The following is a 26,009-nucleotide window of genomic DNA, read 5'->3' as shown; positions in this document are numbered from 1 at the left end:
GTCAGGGTTACACAATACCAGACACAATTACTCATAAACACCCGTAATCCCACGTTTAGGGACCAACAACCATGTGTAAATCCCACGTTTTGTGTGATAAAATGATGGAAACCTAATCTCATCTTTATAATAGCAGTATTTCGCATAACAGTCATATTCTATTTCTACAGTGTTGTCACACAGTGAGGAGCCTCAGCCTATAAGAAGGGCCAGAGTTGTTCCTGGTTAGACATGGTAACAGGTAGAAAAAAGACCTGGGCCTATGTATAAAACATAACTAGGGCCAGGAATATACCCTGACTAAATGTCTCTATCCATGATCCTGGGCCTATGTATAAAACATAACTAGGGCCAGGAATATACCCTGACTAAATGTCTCTATCCATGAGCCTGGGCCTATTTATAAAACATAACTAGGGCCAGGAATATACCCTGACTAAATGTCTCTATCCATGATCCTGGGCCTATGTATAAAACATAACTAGGGCCAGGAATATACCCTGACTAAATGTCTCTATCCATGATCCTGGGCCTATGTATAAAACATAACTAGGGCCAGGAATATACCCTGACTAAATGTCTCTATCCATGAGCCTGGGCCTATTTATAAAACATAACTAGGGCCAGGAATATACCCTGACTAAATGTCTCTATCAATGAGCCTGGGCCTATTTATAAAACATAACTAGGGCCAGGAATATACCCTGACTAAATGTCTCTATCCATGAGCCTGGGCCTATGTATAAAACATAACTAGGGCCAGGAATATACCCTGACTAAATGTCTCTATCCATGAGCCTGGGCCTATGTATAAAACATAACTAGGGCCAGGAATATACCCTGACTAAATGTCTCTATCCATGATCCTGGGCCTATGTATAAAACATAACTAGGGCCAGGAATATACCCTGACTAAATGTCTCTATCCATGAGCCTGGGCTCTGCAAACGACTCAATAACATGTTCAGACTTCTAGTCCGAGGGCAAAGAGAGCATCAGTCGACTGAGAGGGCTGTGACAGGTGAGAGAGGGGGTTGGGTTGGGCTGTGACAGGTTATAGAGGGGGTTGGGTTGGGTTGTGACAGGTTATAGAGGGGTTGGGTTGGGACAGGTTATAGAGGGGGTTGGGTTGGGTTGTGACAGGTTATAGAGGGGGTTGGGTTGGGTTGTGACAGGTTATAGAGGGGGTTGGGTTGGGTTGTGACAGGTTATAGAGGGGTTGGGTTGTGTGACAGGTTATAGAAGGGGTTGGGTTGTGACAGGTTATAGAGGGGGTTGGGTTGTGACAGGTTATAGAGGGGGTTGGGTTGTGACAGGTTAGAGAAGGGGTTGGGTTGTGACAGGTTAGAGAGGGGGTTGGGTTGTGACAGGTTAGAGAGGGGGTTGGGTTGTGACAGGTTATCGAGGGGGTTGGGTTGTGACGGGTTATAGAGGGGGTTGGATTGGGTTGTGACAGGTTAGAGAGGGGGTTGGGTTGGGTTGTGACAGGTTATAGAAGGGGTTGGGTTGGGTTGTGACAGGTTAGAGAGGGGTTGGGTTGGGTTGTGACAGGTTAGAGAGGGGGTTGGGTTGGGTTGTGACAGGTGAGAGAGGGGGGGGTTGGGTTGTGACAGGTTATAGAGGGGTTGGGTTGGGTTGTGACAGGTGAGAGAGGGGGTTGGGTTGGGTTGTGACAGGTGAGAGAGGGGGTTGGGTTGGGTTGTGACAGGTTATAGAGGGGGTTGGGTTGGGTTGTGACAGGTTATAGAGGGGGTTGGGTTGGGTTGTGACAGGTTATAGAAGGGGTTGGGTTGTGACAGGTTATAGAGGGGTTGGGTTGTGACAGGTTATAGAGGGGGTTGGGTTGTGACAGGTTAGAGAAGGGGTTGGGTTGTGACAGGTTAGAGAGGGGGTTGGGTTGTGACAGGTTATCGAGGGGGTTGGGTTGTGACGGGTTATAGAGGGGGTTGGATTGGGTTGTGACAGGTTAGAGAGGGGGTTGGGTTGGGTTGTGACAGGTTATAGAAGGGGTTGGGTTGGGTTGTGACAGGTTAGAGAGGGGGTTGGGTTGGGTTGTGACAGGTTAGAGAGGGGGTTGGGTTGGGACAGGTCAGAGAGGGGGTTGGGTTGTGACAGGTTAGAGAGTGGGTTAGGTTGTGACTGGTTAGAGAGGGGGTTGGGTTGGGACAGGTCAGAGAGGGGGTTGGGTTGGGTTGTGACAGGTTAGAGAGGGGGTTGGGTTGGGACAGGTCAGAGAGGGGGTTGGGTTGTGACAGGTTAGAGAGGGGGTTAGGTTGTGACTGGTTAGAGAGGGGGTTGGGTTGTGACAGGTTAGAAAGGGGGTTGGGTTGTGACAGGTTAGAGAGGGGGTTGGGTTGTGACAGGTTAGAGAGGGGGTTGGGTTGTGACGGGTTAGAGAGGGGGTTGGGTTGTGACAGGTTAGAGAGGGGGTTGGGTTGTGACAGGTTATAGAGGCGGTTGGGTTGGGACAGGTTATAGAGGGGGTTGGGTTGGGACAGGTTAGAGAGGGGGTTGGGTTGGGACAGGTTAGAGAGGGGGTTGGGTTGGGTTGGGACAGGTTATAGAAGGGGTTGGGTTGGGTTGTGACAGGTTAGAGAGGGGTTGGGTTGGGTTGTGACAGGTTAGGCAGAATTGGGTTGGGACAGGTCAGAGAGGGGGTTGGGTTGTGACAGGTTAGAGAGTGGGTTAGGTTGTGACTGGTTAGAGAGGGGGTTGGGTTGTGACTGGTTAGAGAGGGGGTTGGGTTGTGACAGGTTAGAGAGGGGGTTGGGTTGGGTTGTGACAGGTTATAGAGGGGGTTGGGACAGGTCAGAGAGGGGGTTGGGTTGTGACAGGTTAGAGAGGGGGTTAGGTTGTGACTGGTTAGAGAGGGGGTTGGGTAGTGACAGGTTAGAGAGGGGGGTTGGGTTGTGACAGGTTAGAGAGGGGTTGGGTTGTGACAGGTTAGAGAGGGGGTTGGGTTGTGACGGGTTAGAGAGGGGGTTGGGTTGTGACAGGTTAGAGAGGGGGTTGGGTTGTGACAGGTTATAGAGGCGGTTGGGTTGGGACAGGTTATAGAGGGGGTTGGGTTGGGACAGGTTAGAGAGGGGGTTGGGTTGGGACAGGTTAGAGAGGGGTTTGGGTTGGGACAGGTTAGAGAGGGGGTTGGGTTGGGTTGTGACAGGTTAGAGAGGGGGTTGGGGTGTGACAGATTATAGGTCAACTCCATCTTTCTTCAGTCAACTAAGGAAGTGGATTGGAATTCCAATTAATGAATATAAAATTCCTCTTTGAAAATAAACAGCCTCTTAAATTCTTTAATTTAAATTTAAATAAAATGGAACTGACCCCAACCGATCTACTAACTTAAGTAAAGCACATGTTTTCTGAACAGACCAACTATCTAAAATGTTGATTCATAGGCTTTCACACGAGGGCATAGGTCCAGACTAGAGGTCCTAGTCTGAATATACCATGAGGCAACAGTTGTAATTCTCCAGAGCAGCAGTACTAAGCTACTCTCTCTCTGATCCAGGTCACCCGGAACAGCAGGGTCCAGTGTGCCTTTGTATGGCTGCTCAACGTCAGGGGGCCAGTGTATGTGTGTGTGTGTGTCAGAGAATGGGGGGATGGTGGAGGGGGGGGGTTTCAAAGCCACTATTTTCCTCCTTTCACAAGCACCGACCCTCACCCCTCGCGTTCCATCCAATGTTACCCTCTCCCTTTGCACCCATCATCTCTCCCATCGTCTTTTTCTCCTTAAACCATCTTTTGTTTTCTTTTTCTGATGGCATTTCTCCTCTCTTGTTGTCGAGGCCCTAAATGAGTCTTGACCGGCCCCCGGGCCACTGGAGAAGCACAAAGGATCGTGTTCCGCTCGCTACAGTTGAGCCATTGTGGCTGCTGACAACGCACTAATTGGCAATGACAATTAAGCGCGGTCGACACTCAGGTTCAATTTGCCTGCTCCTCAATACAAATCACAGGCAAATGAGTCAGGCGATACACAGTTTGAACACACACACATTGTTTTGTTACAGTTTTCTCTTGCCTGGTTTGGAACTTGTGGGAAGCCTGCAGACTTGCCTCGTTTGGGACTGGTTGGAAAGCCTGCAGACTCTTGCCTCGTTTGGGACTGGTTGGAAAGCCTGCATACTCTTGCCTCGTTTGAGACTGGTTGGAAAACCTGCAGACTCTTGCCTCGTTTGGGACTGGTTGGAAAGCCTGCATACTCTTGCCTCGTTTGGGACTGGTTGGAAAGCCTGCAGACTCTTGCCTCGTTTGGGACTGGTTGGAAAGCTTGCAGACTCTTGCCTCGTTTGGGACTGGTTGGAAAGCCTGCAGACTCTTGCCTCGTTTGGGACTGGTTGGAAAGCCTGCAGACTCTTGCCTTGTTTGGGACTGGTTGGAAAGCCTGCAGACTCTTGCCTTGTTTGGGACTGGTTGGAAAGCCTGCAGACTCTTGCCTCGTTTGGGAAGCCTGCAGACGGAACAAGGACAGGAACTAAAGGCTGAGCTCATTTTCTTTCAACCACATTTTGTCATGTCAGCAAACTGCATGCAGAGTTCATAGTTTCAAAGGCCATTGACATTTTACAGGGCTTTCATTCCTCTGGTAACTACAGTATATGCATTTCCAATAACAGAGATGGAATGGTTCCATCCTCCCACTCATCCATTTCATGCATTTACAAAGAGAAAACACTCATATACTTTGTGTAGTTAAAACAACCTCACACTGAAAATCTGTTTTAAATCTTAAATGGTTACAAAGCCTGTAACCCTTGTGTCCTCCAGGGAAATAAATGTGTGAGGGCTCCATTTAGAAGAGAGAGGACAGAGAGATGAGACTTCAACTCTGACCTGCCCAACATTAAGATCTTAATGGGGTTTGGAATCAACATAGCGGCAAGGCTCAAGGACCCATTAAAAACAACCCAAACCTTTCAGATCTCTCTGCCACTTCATGAAGAAAATAAAATGTGGCGGGCACACGTCCACGACAGGCTGGCACACATCCACGACAGGCTGGCACACGTCCACGACAGGCGGGCACACATCCACGACAGGCTGGCACACGTCCACGACAGGCGGGCACACATCCACGACAGGCTGGCACACATCCACGACAGGCTGGCACACGTCCACGACAGGCGGGCACACATCCACGACAGGCTGGCACACGTCCACGACAGGCGGGCACACATCCACGACAGGCTGGCACACGTCCACGACAGGCGGGCACACGTCCACGACAGGCTGGCACACATCCACGACAGGCTGGCACACATCCACGACAGGCTGGCACACATCCACGACAGGCTGGCACACATCCACGACAGGCTGGCACACATCCAAGGCAGACAGGCTGGCACACGTCCACGACAGGCTGGCACACATCCAAGGCGAAGGCTGGCACACATCCACGACAGGCTGGCACACATCCACGACAGGCTGGCACACGTCCACGACAGGCGGGCACACATCCACGACAGGCTGGCACACGTCCACGACTGGAGGCTGGCACACATCCAAACCACAGGCTGGCACACGTCCACGTACAGGCGGGCACACATCCACGAAACAGGCTGGCACACGTCCACGTCTGTCGCTGGCGGGCACACGAAACCACGACAGGCGGGCACTGAGGTCCACTGTTGGCGGGCACACTGAAACCAAGAGAAAGGTCGGGCACACGTTGTCTGACAGGCGGGCACACGTCCAAGGCGAAAGGCTGGCACACATCCACGGCAGGCGGGCACACTGAAACCAAGGCAGAAAGGCTGGCACACATCCACGTTGGCTGGCACACAAACCAAGACAGATGGTCACACATCCACAGACTGAAACGGGCTGGCGTGTTGCAGCCCATCGTCGGGTCTCAAATGGGTCCTCAGATGCCTGTGGATTACTGCCTGTCAGCTATAGTGCTTCATCTCTCACTCTCTCCAAAGACCAGACCAGGGAAATGGCTGCTGCCTGCCGCAGGACAGGAAAGAAGGCAGGGAGGAAAAGTGGAGTGTTGACAAAGTATACTACATGGGGATTGGGGAAGAGGCCACCAGAGCAGGGGGGTGGCAGGAGAGTGGGTTTCTCAAGCTTTGTGTGGACTCAGTGGTTTGCCCTGACAGATGGAACAGGGATCCCATTGGCTGCTGTATGCCCCTACCACAGATCTAGGATCAGATGATAATCCTACCATTAACCATTGGGTTGGATGAAATAATATCTGACCCTGTATTAGTGGTTCGGGGCAAGTCCTATCTACTCCTATGCCAGGCTGGAGAGTTGGTAGAATGTGATACTAGGTGGATGTTGTCTCACCCATGAGGTCATGCCAATGAATTAACCCAATGTCTTTAGGGTTCTTCCAGACCTTAACCTTTGAAAAGGATAGAACGAGATAACGTGCCAGCGTAACCAATGTAATACAATTCAGTATTAAAAAAGGACACAAAGCGAGTGGTAGAACTCAATCAGATCCTTGGTGCATCCTCTTACATGACATTACAAGTCTGGTAGTATAGTGCGGTTTATGACAGGTCCTCTGGCTGGCTCTTGGTTCTCCTCCAGGAAACCGGATCCATCTGGAAGTTAGGTTGTAATTTGGGATTAGTGAGAGTCAAGAGTTAGTGTTTGGACCTTCTCTGGCCCTGAACCAAACCAAGACCAACCAAGCCCAATAGGAACCATCCGGACCATTAACAGAACTATAGGGGTAGAAATAGACAGAACTCAATCAGTTGTTCCACTCTGTAACCATTCTTAGGTTTGTTCTGACTCATAACCAGAGAATAATTATGTATTTCATATATAGTGCATAATGTATTGTTTAACTAGGGCCATGGGGTTTTCCAGACCGTGTATGACCAGAGAAGAAACATCTCTGTGGAGGCTATGCTGTTCAACTGGTTTACTTCTCCTGCTCAGGAAAACCTAGTATATCATGTCGCTGATGTGAAATGACTAGACAGATCACAACATCACGTTGTAGTAGTTTGTTTTATTGGCATCAGTGGTAAAAAGAGAAAAGAGGAAAGAACAGCAGGAGGAACGAGGGGTCAGCTACAGAGGTTGTCTGTTGGCTGAGATGCAGACTGAAACCAAGGCAGAAAGGTCAGGTACTGAGGTTGTCTGTTGGCTGAGATGCAGACTGAAACCAAGGCAGAAAGGTCAGGTACTGAGGTTGTCTGTTGGCTGCGATGCAGACTGAAACCAAGGCAGAAAGGTCAGGTACTGAGGTTGTCTGTTGGCTGCGGTGCAGACTGAAACCAAGGCAGAAAGGTCAGGTACTGAGGTTGTCTGTTGGCTGAGATACACACTGAAACCAAGGCAGAAAGGTCAGGTACTGAGGTTGTCTGTTGGCTGAGATACACACTGAAACCAAGGCAGAAAGGTAGATTAACCTGAAACAGTGCTGAAGTCCAGACAGACATGATGGTGGTTGGTGCACAACATAAATACAATAAATATTGGGCCAAAGTAACACAATGTAACAAAGGCAGAGTAAAACACTGAAGTGAATTAAAAACACAGCAATGAAAAGCAGGGTGCAGTAATTCAGAAACCAAGGGCTCATGGTGCGAAGGCACATGGAAGTAAATAAATCCCTATTTGGGACTCCGAGTCCAAACAGAAAGACATGTCTAAGGGGATTATTCCCTTGGTTCAATGTCCTCATCAGTCCCTCAGTAGGAACAATATTGTTCACCATTTACAGTGCACAGAATCCCTGATGTTTATAAGATCAACACACTTAAAAAAAAAATGTTTTTGAGTACGTGTGTGTATGTATATATATATATATATATGGTGCACCAAGGAAAATAAATAGATAAAGTCAAATAAAAACACTTATTTTCTTAATTTTTCATTTGAATTGTATTTGTATTTTTTCAAATGTACTATTATATTTTTTGACTTCTTAGTTTTAGTTTTTTAAGCCTGTCACATCTGTGAATGTGGAATGTGTTTTGTTGGTTGATTGAAAAACAAGAAAACTTAATAAAACATTAAATTTAAAAAATGAAAGAAAAGATCAACGCACGTTAAGAGAAGTCGTTACAGACGATCACAGAGCGAACATCAGCAGTGGAAGAGTCTGCACTCGGACTTCAGTTATGTACATTTTACTGCATTTATGTGCAGCGTTTCACTTCAAGGAACAGAAGTTATATAGGCTCCCTGTCCTCTCAGCACATTACTAGTTGTACATTGAGGAGCTTTGCTCGAAGCCAATTAAAACAAAACATTTATGATATATTCTCCTTTGAGTTCCAGATTGGAGTCGGCTCTTTATTCTAGCAACAGTGACCATTGTTCATTGTTTAGACTGAGGTCCAAAAACAATGAACAAACAGAAACATGGTTCAATACTAAATGGGAATCTGAGGCACGGTGGCATGATTAAAGATAGAAGCCCACACGTCAGTCTCACACAGACTACATTATCGCTGTAAGGAACACGTCAACAGGCTGTTAAGGCAGACGAACGTACAGACACTCAATAAATACCATTCATGAAATGTTCAAAAGCATGTACTCATTATGCATTCACACACAAAAAGAAAGGTGATTTATTACACAACACAAAAAAACAATACTGGCAAAATAATTGATAGGGCAACATGCCAAAACGATAATGTAGCTGCATTTAAACAAGCACACCCACTTAGCTAGCTGTTAACTGGACCTTGTCCAGGGCATTAGTGCATCTTAGTAACGCTGGCTCAGTCACACCAACACCCTGGTTTAGAGCCATTATCCAGTTTTCAATCAATGCAAGACATTTCCAGAAATTATATGACTTGTTACTTCAAATGTAAACCACAGGAAAACTAACACACTTACATACAAATACATGGACAAATAAACTATGACCAGATAAAGGGACCTTCCAGGAGAGAGGGGACGACATGGGAAGAAAAGAGGACAGTGATAACCAGAGAAATGTATTCTAGAGAAAGCAGAGTATGACTATAAAGACCTAGTTGCATAGGGAAGACACTCAACTCAAGGTAAAGCTTCAGTCTTTGAAAGTTTTGCACGATTAAAGCACAGTACCTCAAAAAGGACAAGAAACAGAGGAGAGAAAAAGGCAACAATGAAAATAAAAATGTATATTATTGCCCCAAGTATAGTTCCGGTAATGGAAAAACCTACACACACACACACACACACACACACACACACACACACACACACACACACACACACACACACACACACACACACACACACACACACACACACACACACACACACACACACACACACACACACACACACACTTGATATGGCTCCAGAGTGAGAGCAGTGGGCCATCACAGTCCCAGCTCCTGTGGGTTTGTGACGGCTTGGCTTGTGTAACAGAACTAAGCCACACATGGTGTTTTCCCTGGACTGTAAGTTGGGCCTCCTGTGGCTGAGGCCTGGAGATGTAGGGCTGACCTGAAAGAGCTTTCCCTGCTGAATATACTGGACAGTCAATAACTCCACCAGCCTCTAGCCTCAGAGGACAGGACTCGTTGCCCTTATTTAACCAGGATTAAGAAAACATGATATGTGAAATGACTATGACTCATTCTAGTTTCATGTCAGTCTTGGACCCTTCTATTGAACATGTCCAGATAAAGAGTTGACAGGTTAGAGATGGGCGCACTACTGGCCCAGTGTCGTCCGGGTTTGGCCCGGGGTAGGCCATGATTGTAAATAAGAATCTGTTCATAACTGACTTACCTAGTTAAATAAGGTTAAAAAACATGTTTGTTTTTTTTTAAATAACCAACTCACCATCAAACTTATGGTGAGTTGGTTATTGAAGGACCGCGTTTGGGAAACCCTGGGTTATAGAGGGGCTCCAAAGGGTAATAGGCAAGTTAAATAAGCAAACGCATCCTTCAATACTGTGGCTACGAGCCCAGTCTGTAGCTTGACATCTGAATTAACATGCATTGATAGTGCAAAAACATGTGAAGGAGAGGGAGGGAAAGAGAATGACGTCCAGAGAGACAGTGTGGGGAAAGGCTGGGGGCAAGGTGGGGCACAGTATCCTAATGTAGACTTCAGATATATAGCGAGATGCCACATCACACCAACTGAGTCCACATATAGTCCATACACACTGCATATAGTGACATCACACCAACTGAGTCCACATAGTGTCCATACACACTGCATATAGTGACATCACACCAACTGAGTCCACATAGTGTCCATACACACTGCATATAGTGACATCACACCAACTGAGTCCACATATAGTCCATACACACTGCATATAGTGACATCACACCAACTGAGTCCACATATAGTCCATACACACTGCATATAGTGACATCACACCAACTGAGTCCACATATAGTCCATACACACTGCATATAGTGACATCACACCAACTGAGTCCACATATAGTCCATACACACTGCATACAGTGACATCACATCAACTGAGTCCACATATAGTCCATACACACTGCATATAGTGACATCACATCAACTGAGTCCACATAGAGTCCATACACACTGCATATAGTGACATCACACCAACTGAGTCCACATATAGTCCATACACACTGCATATAGTGACATCACATCAACTGAGTCCACATAGAGTCCATACACACTGCATATAGTGACATCACATCAACTGAGTCCACATAGAGTCCATACACACTGCATATAGTGACATCACATCAACTGAGTCCACATAGAGTCCATACACACTGCATATAGTGACATCACATCAACTGAGTCCACATAGAGTCCATACACACTGCATATAGTGACATCACACCAACTGAGTCCACATATAGTCCATACACACTGCATATAGTGACATCACATCAACTGAGTCCACATAGAGTCCATACACACTGCATATAGTGACATCGCATCAACTGAGTCCACATAGAGTCCATACACACTGCATATAGTGACATCACATCAACTGAGTCCACATAGAGTCCATACACACTGCATATAGTGACATCGCATCAACTGAGTCCACATAGAGTCCATACACACTGCATAGTGACATCACAACTGAGTCCAACTGAGTCACATCATGAGTCCAGTGTCCATACACACTGCATATAGTGACATCACATCAACTGAGTCCACATAGTGTCCATACACACTGCATATAGTGACATCACATCAACTGAGTCCACATAGAGTCCATACACACTGCATATAGTGACATCACACCAACTGAGTCCACATATAGTCCATACACACTGCATATAGTGACATCACACCAACTGAGTCCACATATAGTCCATACACACTGCATATAGTGACATCACATCAACTGAGTCCACATAGAGTCCATACACACTGCATATAGTGACATCACACCAACTGAGTCCACATATAGTCCATACACACTGCATATAGTGACATCACATCAACTGAGTCCACATAGAGTCCATACACACTGCATATAGTGACATCACACCAACTGGCACTAGCTGTCCTTCTCATAATCAGCTGTTGAGTCACCTGGTGTGTGTGTGTGTGTGTGTGTGGAAAGGTCATCCCGTAATTCAATATGCGTTATTTCATAGTTTTGATGTCTTCACTATTATTCTACAATGTAGAAACTAGTAAAAATAAAGAAAAACACTTGAATGAGTAGGTGTGTCCATTTTGGATTGGTACTGTATATATTTCGGTTTAAAAAGGAACAAAAGAACCATATAAACCAGCACTTTTTGGAACTTTATTTTGCAGAGCAGAACAGTGGAATGAAATTTAAAAAACAAATGGTTCTGTTCAGAACAAAATGGAAAAATAATTTTGGTTCCAACCCTTGCTTCCGGTCATAGCTGTTTAAAGTGGTGTGAAAAGAGTGTTTCTCATGCAGAAAGCAGAGTAGTTCCTCTCCAGTGGGTGTTGCATTAGTGTCCATCTCTCCCAGCTGAGAGTGATGTCAGATCAAAAAGCAGGTGTGTCAGGGAGCATGATCCTTGCTTAGTCATCGACACTTCTGTTACTGTGTATCCTGGCCGACCCTCCCTCCCTCCCTCCCTCCCTCCCTTCCTCCCTTACACACACACACACACACACACACACACACACACACACACACACACACACACACACACACACACACACACACACACACACACACACACACACACACACTTTGGTAAGAGCAGCTCTGAGGTGGGTCCGCTGTTCCTCTCTCTGTGTGTGATCAGGTGTCCTGGTAGGGCATTGTGAAGCAGCCTGGTGTATCGTCGTGAGGGCTCCAGAAGGACGAGGGTCTCGTGTGGTGGAGCTCCCTGTGGACACAGCGTGGACATGGCTGGGCCTTCTGACGACACTCTGTATGGAACACCGCTCCGCAGATATCACATCTGGATCACACACACACCAAAATACAACAACAGTCTGTGGTGATTGTAGGTTGGTCGATTTCATCAATGTCAGAAATGTAAAGTAAAACCAGAGGGAAAACATCACTATAGTAAAAATGTGGATAAAATGTAGTTTTAAATGGCCCTGTTCAGTTCAGCCATGTCTGTCTAAGATGTACCACCTGTTGCCATCCTGCCAGGTGTCTATAGGACAGGACAGCATACTACACAGGTGGCTGTCTCTCCATCCATCATTCCATCATTCTATTCATCATTCCATCCATCATTCCATCCATCATTCCATCATTCCATTCATCATTCCATTCATCATTCCATTCATCATTCCATTCATCATTCCATTCATCATTCCATTCATCATTCCATTCATCATTCCATTCATCATTCCATTCATCATTCCATTCATCATTCCATTCATCATTCCATCCATCATTCCATCATTCCATTCATCATTCCATCATTCCATCATTTCATTATTCCATTCAGCATTCCATCATTTCATCATTCCATTATTCCATTCATCATTCCATTAATCATTCCATTAATCATTCCATTAATCATTCCATTCATCATTCCATTCATCATTCCATCCATCATTCCATTATTCCATTCATCATTCCATCATTTCATTATTCCATTCCATGATTCCATTCATCATTCCATCATTCCATTCATCATTCCATTATTTCATACATCATTCCATTCATCATTCCATTAATCATTCCATTATTCCATTCATCATTCCACCATTTCATCATTCCATTCATTTCCATCATTCATCATTCCATTCATCATTCCATTAATCATTCCATTAATCCTTCCATTCATCATTCCATCCATCATTCCATTATTCCATTCATCATTCCATTCCATCCATCATTCCATCCATCATTCCATTATTCCATTCATCATTCCATAATTTCATCATTCCAACATTTCATTATTCCATTCATCATTCCATCATTTCATCATTCCATTATTCCATTAATCATTCCATTCATCATTCCATTAATCATTCCATTAATCATTCCATTAATCATTCCAATATTCCATTTCCATTCATTTCCATTATTCCATCCATCATTCCATTATTCCATCCATCATTCCATTATTCCATTCATCATTCCATCATTTCATCATTCCATCATTTCATTATTCCATTCATCATTCCATTCATTATTCCATTCATCATTCCATTCATCATTCCATTCATCATTCCATCCATCATTCCATTCATCATTCCATCATTTCATCATTCCATTATTCCATTCATCATTCCATCAATCATTCCATTCATCATTCCATCCATCATTCCATTATTCCATTCATCATTCCATCCATCATTCCATTATTCCATTCATCATTCCATTCCATCCATCATTCCATTATTCCATCCATCATTCCATTATTCCATTCATCATTCCATCATTTCATTATTCCATTCATCATTCCATCATTTCATCATTCCATTCATCATTCCATCATTTCATTATTCCATTCATCATTCCATTCCATCCATCATTCCATTATTCCATCCATCGTTCCATTATTCCATTCATCATTCCATCATTTCATTATTCCATTCATCATTCCATCATTTCATCATTCCATTCATCATTCCATCATTTCATTATTCCATTCATCATTCCATCATTTCATCATTCCATTATTCCATTCATCATTCCATTATTCCATTCATCATTCCATTATTCCATCCATCATTCCATTATTCCATCCATCATTCCATTATTCCATTCATCATTCCATCATTCCATTATTCCATTCATCATTCCATTCATCATTCCATCATTTCATCATTCCATCATTTCATTATTCCATTCATCATTCCATCATTTCATTATTCCATTCATCATTCCATCATTTCATTATTCCATTCATCATTCCATCATTCCATTATTCCATTCATCATTCCATCATTATCATTCCATCATTCCATTCATCATTCCATTCTTCCATTATTCCATTCATCATTCCATTATTCCATTCATCATTCCATTCATCATTCCATCCATCATTCCATTATTCCATTCCATCATTCCATTCATCATTCATCATTCCATTCATCATTCCATCCATCATTCCATCCATCATTCCATCCATCATTCCATTCATCATCCGATTCATCATTTCATCCATCATTTCATCCATCATTCCATCCATCATTCCATCCATCATTCCATCCATCATTCCATTCATCAATCCAATCATCAATCCATTCATCATTCCATTCATCATTTCATCATTCCATTATTCCATTCATCATTTCATCATTCCATTATTCCATTATTCCATCCATCATTCCATTCATCAATCCATTCATCAATCCATTCATCATTCCATTCATCATTCCATCATTCCATTATTCCATTCATCATTCCATCCATCATTCCATTCATCATTCCATTCATCAATCCAATCATCAATCCATTCATCATTCCATTCATCATTTCATCATTCCATTATTCCATTCATCATTTCATCATTCCATTATTCCATCCATCATTCCATCCATCATTCCATTCATCATTCCATTCATCATTCCATTCATCATTCCATTCATCATTCCATTCATCATTCCATTCATCATTCCATCCATCATTCCATCCATCATTCCATCCATCATTCCATTCATCAATCCAATCATCAATCCATTCATCATTCCATTCATCATTTCATCATTCCATTATTCCATTCATCATTTCATCATTCCATTATTCCATTATTCCATCCATCATTCCATCCATCATTCCATTCATCATTCCATTCATCAATCCATCCATCATTCCATCCATCATTCCATTCATCAATCCATTCATCAATCCATTCATCAATCCATTCATCAATCCATTCATCAATCCATTCATCATTCCATCATTTCATCATTCCATCATTCCATTATTCCATTCATCATTCCATCCATCATTCCATCCATCATTCCATTCATCAATCCATTCATCATTCCATCATTCCATTATTCCATTCATCATTCCATTCATCATTTCATCATTCCATTATTCCATTTATCATTTCATCATTCCATTAATCATTCCATTCATCATTCCATTAATCATTCCATTAATCATTCCATCCATCATTCCATTATTCCATTCATCATTCCATTCATCATTCCATTAATCATTCCATTAATCATTCCATCCATCATTCCATTATTCCATTCATCATTCCATTAATCATTCCATTAATCATTCCATTAATCATTCCATCCATCATTCCATCCATCATTCCATTCATCAATCCATTCATCATTACATTCATCATTCCATCATTCCATTATTCCATTCATCATTCCATCCATCATTCCATTCATCATTTCATCATTCCATTATTCCATTTATCATTTCATCATTCCATTATTCCATTCATCATTCCATTCATCATTCCATTAATCATTCCATTCATCATTCCATCCATCATTCCATCCATCATTCCATTATTCCATTCATCATTCCATTCCATCCATCATTCCATTATTCCATTCATCATTCCATCCATCATTCCATTATTCCATTCATCATTCCATTCCATCCATCATTCCATTATTCCATCCATCATTCCATCATTCCATTCATCATTCCATCCATCATTCCATCATTTCATCATTCCATCCATCATTCCATCATTCCATTCATCATTCCATCCATCATTCCATTATTCCATTCATCATTCCATTCCATCCATCATTCCATTATTCCATCCATCATTCCATCATTCCATTCATCATTCCATCCATCATTCCATCATTTCATCATTCCATCATTCCATTATTCCATTCATCATTCCATTCATTATTCCATTCATCATTCCATTCATCATTCCATTCATCATACCATTCATCATTCCATTATTCCATTCATCATTTCATCATTCCATTATTCCATTCATCATTCTATCATTATCATTCCATCATTTCATCATTCCATTCATCATTCCATTCATCATTCATTATTCCATTCATCATTCCATCATTCCATTCATCATTCCATCATTCCATTCATTATTCCATTCATCATTCCATTCATCATTTCATCATTCCATTATTCCATTCATCATTCATCATTCCATTATTCCATTCATCATTCCATAATTTCATCATTCCATTCATCATTCCATCATTTCATCATTCCATTCATCATTCCATTATTCCATTCATGAAATTTACATATAGCCAAATACATTTAAACACAGTTTTTCACAATTCCTGACAATTAATCCTGGTAAAAGATTCCCTGTTTTAGGTCAGTTAAGATCACCACTTTATTTTAAGAATGTGAAATGTCAGAATAATAGTAGAGAGAACTATTTATTTCAGCTCTTATTTCTTTCATCACATTCCCAGTGGGTCAAAAGTTTACATACACTCAATTAGTATTTGGTAGCATTGCCTTTAAATTGTTTAACTTGGGTCAAACATTTCAGGTAGCCTTCCACAATGAGTTGGGTGAATTTTGGCCCATTCCTCCTGACAGAGCTGGTGTAACTGAGTCAGGTTTGTTGGCCTCCTTGTTCACACACGCCTTTTCAGTTCTGCCCACAAATTTTCTATAGAATTGAGGTCAGGGCTTTGTGATAGCCACTCCAGTACCTTGACTTTGTTGTTCTTAAGCCATTTTGCCACAACTTTGGAAGTATGCTTGTGGTAATTGTCCATTTGGAAGACCCATTTGCGACCAAGCTTTAACTTCCTGACTGATGTCTTGAGATATTGCTTCAATATATCCACATAATTTTCCGTCCTCATGATGCCATCTATTTTGTGAAGTGCACCAGTCCCTCCTGCAGCAAAGCACCCCCACAACATGATGCTGCCACCCCCGTGCTTCACAGTTGGGATGGTGTTGTTCAGCTTGCAAGCCTCCCCTTTTTCCTCCAAACATAACAATGGTCATTATGGCCAAACAGTTCTATTTTTGTTTCATCAGACCCAAGGACATTTCTCCAAAAAGTATGGTCTTTTCCCCATGTGCAGTTGCAAACCGTAGTCTGGCATATTTTATGGAGGTTTTGGAGCAGTGGCTTCTTCCTTGCTGAGCAGTTTATCAGGTTATGTCGATATAGGACTAATTTTACTGTGGATACAGATACTTTTGTACCTGTTTCCTCCAGTATCTTCACAAGATCCTTTGCTGTTCTTCTGGGATTTATTTGCACTTTTCGCACCAAAGTACGTTCATCTCTAGGCGACAGAACGCGTCTCCTTCCTGAGCGGTATGCGTGGTCCCATGGTGTTTATACTTGCTTACTATTGTTTGTACAGATGAACGTGGTACCTTCAGGCGTTTGGAAATTGCTCCCAAGGATGAACCAGACTTGTGGAGGTCTACAATTTTTTTTCTGAGATTTTGGCTGATTTCTTTTGATTTTCCAATGATGTCAAGCAAAGATGCACTGAGTTTAAAGGTAGGCCTTGAAATACATCCACAAGTCCACCTCCAATTGACTCAAGTTATGTCAATTAGCCTATCAGAAGCATCTAAAAAAAAATGGGAATTTTCCAAGCTGTTTAAAGGCACAGTCAACTTAGTGTATGTAAACTTCTGGCCCACTGGAATTGTTGGAAAACAATTGTTGGAAAAATGACTTGTGTCCTGCACAAAGTAGATGTCGTAATTGACTTGCCAAAACTATAGTTTGATAACAAGAAATTTGTGGAGTGGTTGAAAAACGAGTTTTAATGACTCCAACCTAAGTGTATGTAAACCTTCGACTTCAACTGTATATATACACATACATACACACACCTGTTCTGAAAGGCCCAGATACCAGAAATACCAGAATACCAGAAAGCAAGGGGCACCGCCAAGCAAGTGGCACCATGAAGACCAAGAAGCTCTCCAAACAGGTCAGGGACAACATTTTAGAGAAGTACAGATTAGGGTTGAGTTGTAAAAAAATATCAGAAACCATTAAAATAATTGAAAGGATATGGCACCACAACAAACCTGCCAAGAGAGGGCCGCTCACCAAAACTCACAGACCAGGCAAGGAGGGGATTAAACAGAGAGGCAACAAAGAGACCAAAAATAACCCTGAAGGAGCTGCAAAGCTCCACAGCGGACATTGGAGTATCTGTCCATAGGACCACTTTAAGTAAGCCGTACACTCCACAGAAATGGTCTTTACAGAAGAGTGGCCAGAAAAAAAGCAATTTCTTAAAGAAAAAATGAGCAAACATGTTTGGTGTTTGCCAAAAGGCATGTGGGAGACTCCCCAAACATATGGAATAAGGTGAGACAAGAATGCAGCTTTTTGGCCATCAAGGAAAACGCTATGTCTGGTGCAAACCCAACACCTCTCATCACCCAGAGAACATCATCCCCACAGTGAAGAACGGTGGTGGCAGCATCATGTTGTGTGGATGTTTTTCCATCGCAGGGACTGGGAATCTGGTCAGAATTGAAGGAATGATGGATGGCGCTAAATACAGGGAAATTCTTGAGGGAAACCTGTTCACCTTCCAACAGGACAATTTTTTTATTTTACCTTTATTTTACTAGGCAAGTCAGTTAAGAACAAGTTCTTATTTTCAATGAAGGCCTAGGAACAGTGGGTTAACTGCCTTGTTCAGGGTCAGAACGTCAGATTTGTACCTTGTCAACTCGGGGATTTGATCTTGCAACCTAGTCCATCGCTCTAACCACTAGGCTATGCTGCCGCCCCAAATGACCCCATGCATACTGCTAAAGAAACACTTGAGTGGTTTAAGGGGAAATATTTAAATGTCTTTGAATGGCCTAGTCAAAGTGCAGACCTCAAACCAATTGAGAATCAGTGGTATGACTTCAAGATTGCTGTACACCAGTGGAACCCATCAAACTTGAAGGAGCTGGAGCAGTTTTGCCTTGAAGAATGGGCAAAAATCCCAGTGGCTAGATGTTCCAAGCTTATAGAGACATACATCAAGAGACTTGCAGCTGTAATTGCTGCAAAAGGTGGCTCTACAAAGTATTTACTTTGGGTGGGTGAATAGTTCCGCACGCTGAAATGTTCTGGTTTTTTTTGGTCTTATTTCTTGTTTGTTTCACAATAAAAATATTTTGTATCTTCAAAATGGTAGGCATGTTGTGTAAATCAAATGATACAAACCCCCCCAAAATAAAATTTTAATTCCAGGTTGTAAGGCAACAAAATTGAAAAAATGCCAAGGGGGTGAACACTTTCACAAGCCACTGTATATATAGCAGGCAAACTGACTGAGTGTCCAAGGTTATGTTATTAATGCTGACACAACCAGACCAAGAGAGGAGCAGGTCTCTCTCTGGCCTAGAGCTCTCTCCCTCTGGCCTAGAGTTCTCTCTCTTTCTCTCCCTCTGGCCTAGAGATCACTCTCTCTCTCTCGCACTCTCCCTCCTCTCTGGCCTCGAGCTTGCACTCTCCCTCTCTGGCCTCTCCCTCTCTCGGCTTCGAGCTCTCGTTCTCCCTCCCTCCCAATCCATCTCTCTGGCCTGAAGCTCTCCCCATCCCTCACTCTCTCACTGGCCTAGAGCTCTCGCCCTCCCTCCCTCTCTGGTCTAGAGCTCTCGCTCTGCCCTCCCTCCCTCCCTGGCTTAGATCTCTTTCTCCCTCTCTCACCTAGAGCTCTCGCCCTCCCTCCCTGGCCTAGAGCTCTCGCTCTCACCCTCCCTCCCTGGCCTAGATCTCTCCCTCCCTCCCTCTCTGGCCTAGAGCTCTCTCCCTCCCTCTCTGGCCTAGAGCTCTCTCCCTCCCTCTCTGGCCTAGAGCTCTCGCCCTCCCTCTCTGGCCTAGAGCTCTCGCCCTCCCTCTCTGGCCTAGAGCTCTCGCCCTCCCTCCCTCGCTCCCTCCCTCCCTCACTCTGGCCCAGAGCTCTCTCCCTCCCTCACTCCCTCTCTGGTCTAGAGCTCTCGCTCTGCCCTCCCTCCCTCCCTGGCTTAGATCTCTTTCTCCCTCTCTGGCCTAGAGCTCTCGCTCTCACCCTCCCTCCCTGGCCTAGATCTCACCCTCCCTCCCTCTCTGGCCTAGAGCTCTCTCCCTCCCTCTCTGGCCTAGAGCTCTCGCCCTCCCTCTCTGGCCTAGAGCTTTCGCCCTCCCTCTCTGGCCTAGAGCTCTCGCCCTCCCTCTCTGGCCTAGAGCTCTCGCCCTCCCTATCTGGCCTAGAGCTCTCGCCCTCCCTCTCTGGCCTAGAGCTCTCGCCCTCCCTCCCTCGCTCCCTCCCTCCCTCACTCTGGCCCAGAGCTCTCTCCCTCCCTCCCCCTCTCTGGCCTAGAGCTCTCTCTCTCCCTCTCTGGCCTAGAGCTCTCCCTCTCTCCCCCTCTCCCTCCCTCTCTTCCTCTCCTGTCCTCTTCCTGACCTCCTCTCTGTCCTCTCCTCTCCTCTTCCTTCCTGACCTCCTCTCTGTCATCTCCTCTTCCTGATATCCTCTCTCGCCTCTACTCTCCTCTTCCTTCCTGACCTCCACTCTGTCCTCTCCTCTCCTCTTCCTTCCTGACCTCCTCTCTGTCATCTCCTCTTCCTGACCTCCTCTCTGTCCTCTCCTCTTCCCTGATCTCCGCTCTGTCCTCTCCTCTTCCTGACCTCCTCTCTGTCCTCTCCTCTCCCTGATCTCCGCTCTGTCCTCTCCTCTTCCTTCCTGACCTCCTCTCTGTCCTCTCCTCTTCCTTCGACCTCTCTGTCCTCTCCTCTCGTCTTCCTGATCTCCGCTCTGTCTTCTCCTCTCCTCTTCCTGATCTCCTCTCTGTCCTCTCCTCTCCTCTTCCTGATCTCCTCTCTGTCCTCTCCTCTCCTCTTCCTGATCTCCTCTCTGTCCTCTCCTCTCCTCTTCCTGATCTCCTCTCTCTCATCTCCTCTTCCTGATCTCCTCTCTGTCCTCTCCTCTCCTCTTCCTGATCTCCTCTCTGTCCTCTCCTCTCCTCTTCCTGATCTTCTCTCTGTCCTCTCCTCTTCCTGATCTCCTCTCTGTCCTCTCCTCTCGTCTTCCTGATCTCCTCTGTCCTCTCCTCTCCTCTTCCTGATCTCCTCTCTGTCCTCTCCTCTCCTCTTCCTGATCTCCTCTCTGTCCTCTCCTCTCCTCTTCCTGATCTCCTCTCTGTCCTCTCCTCTTCCTGATCTCCTCTCTGTCCTCTCCTCTCCTCTTCCTGATCTCCTCTGTCCTCTCCTCTCCTCTTCCTGATCTCCTCTCTGTCCTCTCCTCTCCTCTTCCTGATCTCCTCTCTGTCCTCTCCTCTCCTCTTCCTGATCTCCTCTCTGTCCTCTCCTCTCTGTCCTCTCCTCTCCTCTCCTCTTCCTGATCTCCTCTCTGTCCTCTCCTCTCCTCTTCCTGATCTCCTCTGTCCTCTCCTCTCTTCCTGATCTCCTCTCTGTCCTCTCCTCTCCTCTTCCTGATCTCCTCTCTGTCCTCTCCTCTCCTCTTCCTGATCTCCTCTCTGTCCTCTCCTCTCCTCTTCCTGATCTCCTCTCTGTCCTCTCCTCTTCCTGATCTCCTCTCTGTCCTCTCCTCTCCTCTTCCTGATCTCCTCTCTGTCCTCTCCTCTCCTCTTCCTGATCTCCTCTCTGTCCTCTCCTCTCCTCTTCCTGATCTCCTCTCTGTCCTCTTCTCTCCTCTTCCTGATCTCCTCTCTCTGTCTCTCCTCTCTGTCCTCTCCCTCTCCTCTTCCTGATCTCCTCTCTGTCCTCTCCTCTCCTCTCCTGATCTCCTCTCTGTCCTCTCCTCTCCTCTTCCTGATCTCCTCTCTGTCCTCTTCTCTCCTCTTCCTGATCTCCTCTCTCTCCTCTCCTCTTCCTGATCTCCTCTCTGTCCTCTCCTCTTCCTGATCTCCTCTCTGTCCTCTCCTCTCCTCTTCCTGATCTCCTCTCTGTCCTCTCCTCTCCTCTTCCTGATCTCCTCTCTGTCCTCTCCTCTCCTCTTCCTGATCTCCTCTCTGTCCTCTCATCTCCTCTTCCTGATCTCCTCTCTGTCCTCTCCTCTCTGTCCTCTCCTCTCCTCTCCCTGATCTCCTCCCTGTCCTCTCCTCTCCTCTTCCTGATCTCCATTCCTTTTCAGTGAAACATCAAACCTCCCTGAGGTCAGAGAGGGCCTCAGGAGACGAGGACAGTGACAGGGACAGAGCAAGGAGGATCAACTGCTCCTCTCCAGCACGGTGCCATGTCCCTATCACCCGTGCCCCTTCCAGCTGGTGTGACTAACAAGAGACAGAGACACACTCCTCTTTACTCCATTCATTCTCCAGGATGCCATCATGATCTAAGATCAGTTTTCTGCATTACCCCGAATAGCTAAAGGTGCGACATGCAGAAATCGCTCCGCCATTTCCTGGTTGCGGGTTAGTGGGATATTGGGCTGATCCTAGATCTGTGCATACAGGGGACTCACCTCTTAGTAGCACTCTCCTGGAAGGGGTAGATGACCTGTCCGTTCTGACACATCTCACAGATGAAGCCCTTCTCTCTGCACTGTCTGCAGCTGTAGACGTGGGAACTGGCAAACTGAATCACCTTGGAGAGGAAGGGGGCCAGGGTCCCATCTATCACCTGTAGGGACAGGGGGAGGGAAAAAATAGGACATTTTCTTCATGGCACATTATTGAATAAAATAGAAAATGTTTCTAAATTCTCATTCTAAATCAACCATTCTATTTCTCATCTACATTAATTCCCTGCAGTCATATATTCTACTATAGAGAGAGAACAAGACAGGAGGATTTTCCCTGGAAGGACAAACAGGGTTGATACAGGTCCCAACGGGAGCCACTGCAAAGAGATGGACAAGAGTTCGTCAGGAATTCACAAAACTAATAAAGGCCCTGGGAGAAAGAACTGGAGGCTGGAGAGGCCTGGGAAGGAGGTGTTGGGGGGTAACATGAGGGGGAGCCCTTTTTTTGTGAGGGGCCGTTTTAGCAACAAAAAAAAAATGATATGTGAACGCCATTTACTGGACTGGGGGGTGCGTAGTTAAAAACCAGCAGGGCCTTTGAATCTTGGGGGCCTGGTAGAGAGAGCATTGTGGCCCCTTTGAATGAGTCTGGGGAAGGGAAGGGGCCCAGCCTGGGTGGACCTCCAGAGAACACTGAAGGAGGCTGAGACAAGTGGCTACACCTGGCCCCGGCTGCAGCAATTAAAGGGCCTGCCAGGCATTCTTCAGCCTGGGGGAGAGAAGAGAAGGAGAAAGAGAGAGAGAGAAGGGCAGAGGAAAGGAGAGGGTGAAGGAGAAAGGAGACCCCCCCAACTGGAGATGGATACTCTGCAGGGGAGGGGGAGGTTATGTCTGGATGGTTTGGACAGAGAAAGACATTACATCATGTAAAATGTGATGTACATCAAATATATTTTGATTTGTGTTAACACTTTCTGGGTTACGACATGATTCCATATGTGTTATTTCATAGTTTTGATGACTTCAATGTAGAAAATAGTAAAAAATAAAGAAAAACCCTGGAATGAGTAGGTGTGACTGGTGCTGTATGTGATTGCATACAAATGTAAGCCATGTTTGAAATTAGTACGTTTAAGTCAAATGTTATATTGGTTTGTGCTTCTTTCGGTCAATTTGCAGTCTACAAACTATTTGTCATTATGTTCTGGCCCCCTGACCATCTACTCAACACAAAAATCGCCCCGCGGCTGAATCCAGTTGATGATCCCTGACCTAAAGAATGGGCCACAACCAGGAATAGTCCTTACACAGTCACACCTCAATCAGTGGCTGAAAACACAGCCCCCCCCCATCCCAGAGGCTGTGTTCCCTCCATCCCAGAGGCTGTGTTCCCTCCATCCCAGAGGCTGTGTTCCCCCATCCCAGAGGCTGTGTTCCCCCATCCCAGAGGCTGTGGTCCCCCCATCCCAGAGGCTGTGTTCCCTCCATCCCAGAGGCTGTGTTCCCCCCATCCCAGAGGCTGTGTTCCCCCCATCCCAGAGGCTGTGTTCCCTCCATTCCAGAGGCTGTGTTCCCCCCATCCCAGAGGCTGTGTTCCCTCCATCCCAGAGGCTGTGTTCCCTCCATCCCAGAGGCTGTGTTCCCCCCATCCCAGAGGCTGTGGTCCCTCCATCCCAGAGGCTGTGTTCCCTCCATCCCAGAGGCTGTGTTCCCTCCATCCCAGAGGCTGTGTTCCCTCCATCCCAGAGGCTGTGTTCCCTCCATCCCAGAGGCTGTGTTCCCCCCATCCCAGAGGCTGTGTTCCCCCCCATCCCAGAGGCTGTGTTCCCTCCATCCCAGAGGCTGTGTTCCCTCCATCCCAGAGGCTGTGTTCCCTCCATCCCAGAGTCTGTGTTCCCCCCATCCCATAGGCTGTGTTCCCCCCATCCCAGAGGCTGTGTTCCCTCCATCCCAGAGGCTGTGTTCCCTCCATCCCAGAGGCTGTGTTCCCTCCATCCCAGAGGCTGTGTTCCCTCCATCCCAGAGGCTGTGTTCCCTCCATCCCAGAGGCTGTGTTCCCCCCATCCCAGAGGCTGTGTTCCCCCCATCCCAGAGGCTGTGTTCCCCCCATCCCAGAGGCTGTGTTCCCTCCATCCCAGAGGCTGTGTTCCCCCATCCCAGAGGCTGTGTTCCCTCCATCCCAGAGGCTGTGTTCCCTCCATCCCAGAGGCTGTGTTCCCTCCATCCCAGAGGCTGTGTTCCCCCCATCCCAGAGGCTGTGTTCCCTCCATCCCAGAGGCTGTGTTCCCTCCATCCCAGAGGCTGTGTTCCCTCCATCCCAGAGGCTGTGTTCCCCCCATCCCAGAGGCTGTGTTCCCTCCATCCCAGAGGCTGTGTTCCCTCCATCCCAGAGTCTGTGTTCCCCCCATCCCATAGGCTGTGTTCCATCCCAGAGGCTGTGTTCCCTCCATCCCAGAGGCTGTGTTCCCTCCATCCCAGAGGCTGTGTTCCCCCCATGCCAGAGGCTGTGTTCCCCCCATCCCAGAGGCTGTGTTCCCCCATCCCAGAGGCTGTGTTCCCTCCATCCCAGAGGCTGTGTTCCCTCCATCCCAGAGGCTGTGTTCCCTCCATCCCAGAGGCTGTGTTCCCCCATCCCAGAGGCTGTGTTCCCTCCATCCCAGAGGCTGTGTTCCCCCCATCCCAGAGGCTGTGGTCCCTCCATCCCAGAGGCTGTGTTCCCTCCATCCCAGAGGCTGTGTTCCCTCCATCCCAGAGGCTGTGTTCCCTCCATCCCAGAGGCTGTGTTCCCCCCATCCCAGAGGCTGTGTTCCCCCCATCCCAGAGGCTGTGTTCCCTCCATCCCAGAGGCTGTGTTCCCTCCATCCCAGAGGCTGTGTTCCCCCATCCCAGAGGCTGTGTTCCCCCCATCCCAGAGGCTGTGTTCCCCCCATCCCAGAGGCTGTGTTCCCCCCATCCCAGAGGCTGTGTTCCCTCCATCCCAGAGGCTGTGTTCCCTCCATTCTGGGAGAGATACAACACTGTTAATAATGCTGTTTAGAATGGTGACATGAGTCATGCTGCTGCCCACCAATCAAAGGCTGTGTGTAGTGTGGAGCAGGTAGGGAGTCAGCCAGCCAGCCATGCAGAGTAGCCAGCCAGGCCGAGTAGCCAGCCAGCCAGGCCGAGTAGCCAGCCAGCCATGCCGAGCAGCCAGCCAGCCATGCCGAGCAGCCAGCCAGCCAGGCCGAGCAGCCAGCCAGCCAGGCCGAGCAGCCAGCCAGCCAGGCCGAGCAGCCAGCCAGCCAG

The 26,009-nt window shown here is 46.3% G+C and overlaps 1 protein-coding gene across 2 annotated transcripts in view; it reads right to left on the bottom strand.

The window, feature by feature from the left end:
- The window catches only part of LOC135547629 (pleckstrin homology domain-containing family M member 3-like), an 82,263-nt gene that overhangs the window by 6,492 nt on the left and 49,762 nt on the right, over positions 1 to 26,009 (bottom strand). The window contains exons 8-9 of one of the 2 annotated variants that reach the window (XM_064976798.1): positions 22,725 to 22,882; positions 12,026 to 12,340 (exon numbers count right to left, since the gene is read on the bottom strand). In XM_064976798.1, coding sequence (XP_064832870.1) covers positions 12,178 to 12,340; positions 22,725 to 22,882 — 321 coding nt within the window. In that variant the 3' untranslated portion in view covers positions 12,026 to 12,177. Of the gene's footprint in view, positions 1 to 12,025; positions 12,341 to 22,724; positions 22,883 to 26,009 lie in introns of those variants that run through there. The other variant, XM_064976800.1, reaches the window with a different exon arrangement.

The sequence above is a fragment of the Oncorhynchus masou genome, chromosome 10 (assembly GCF_036934945.1).
Source record: "Oncorhynchus masou masou isolate Uvic2021 chromosome 10, UVic_Omas_1.1, whole genome shotgun sequence".
Taxonomy (NCBI): Eukaryota; Metazoa; Chordata; class Actinopteri; order Salmoniformes; family Salmonidae; genus Oncorhynchus; species Oncorhynchus masou.
Note: the sequence above shows the minus strand (reverse complement) of the source record. Positions and strands in the feature narration are given on the sequence as shown.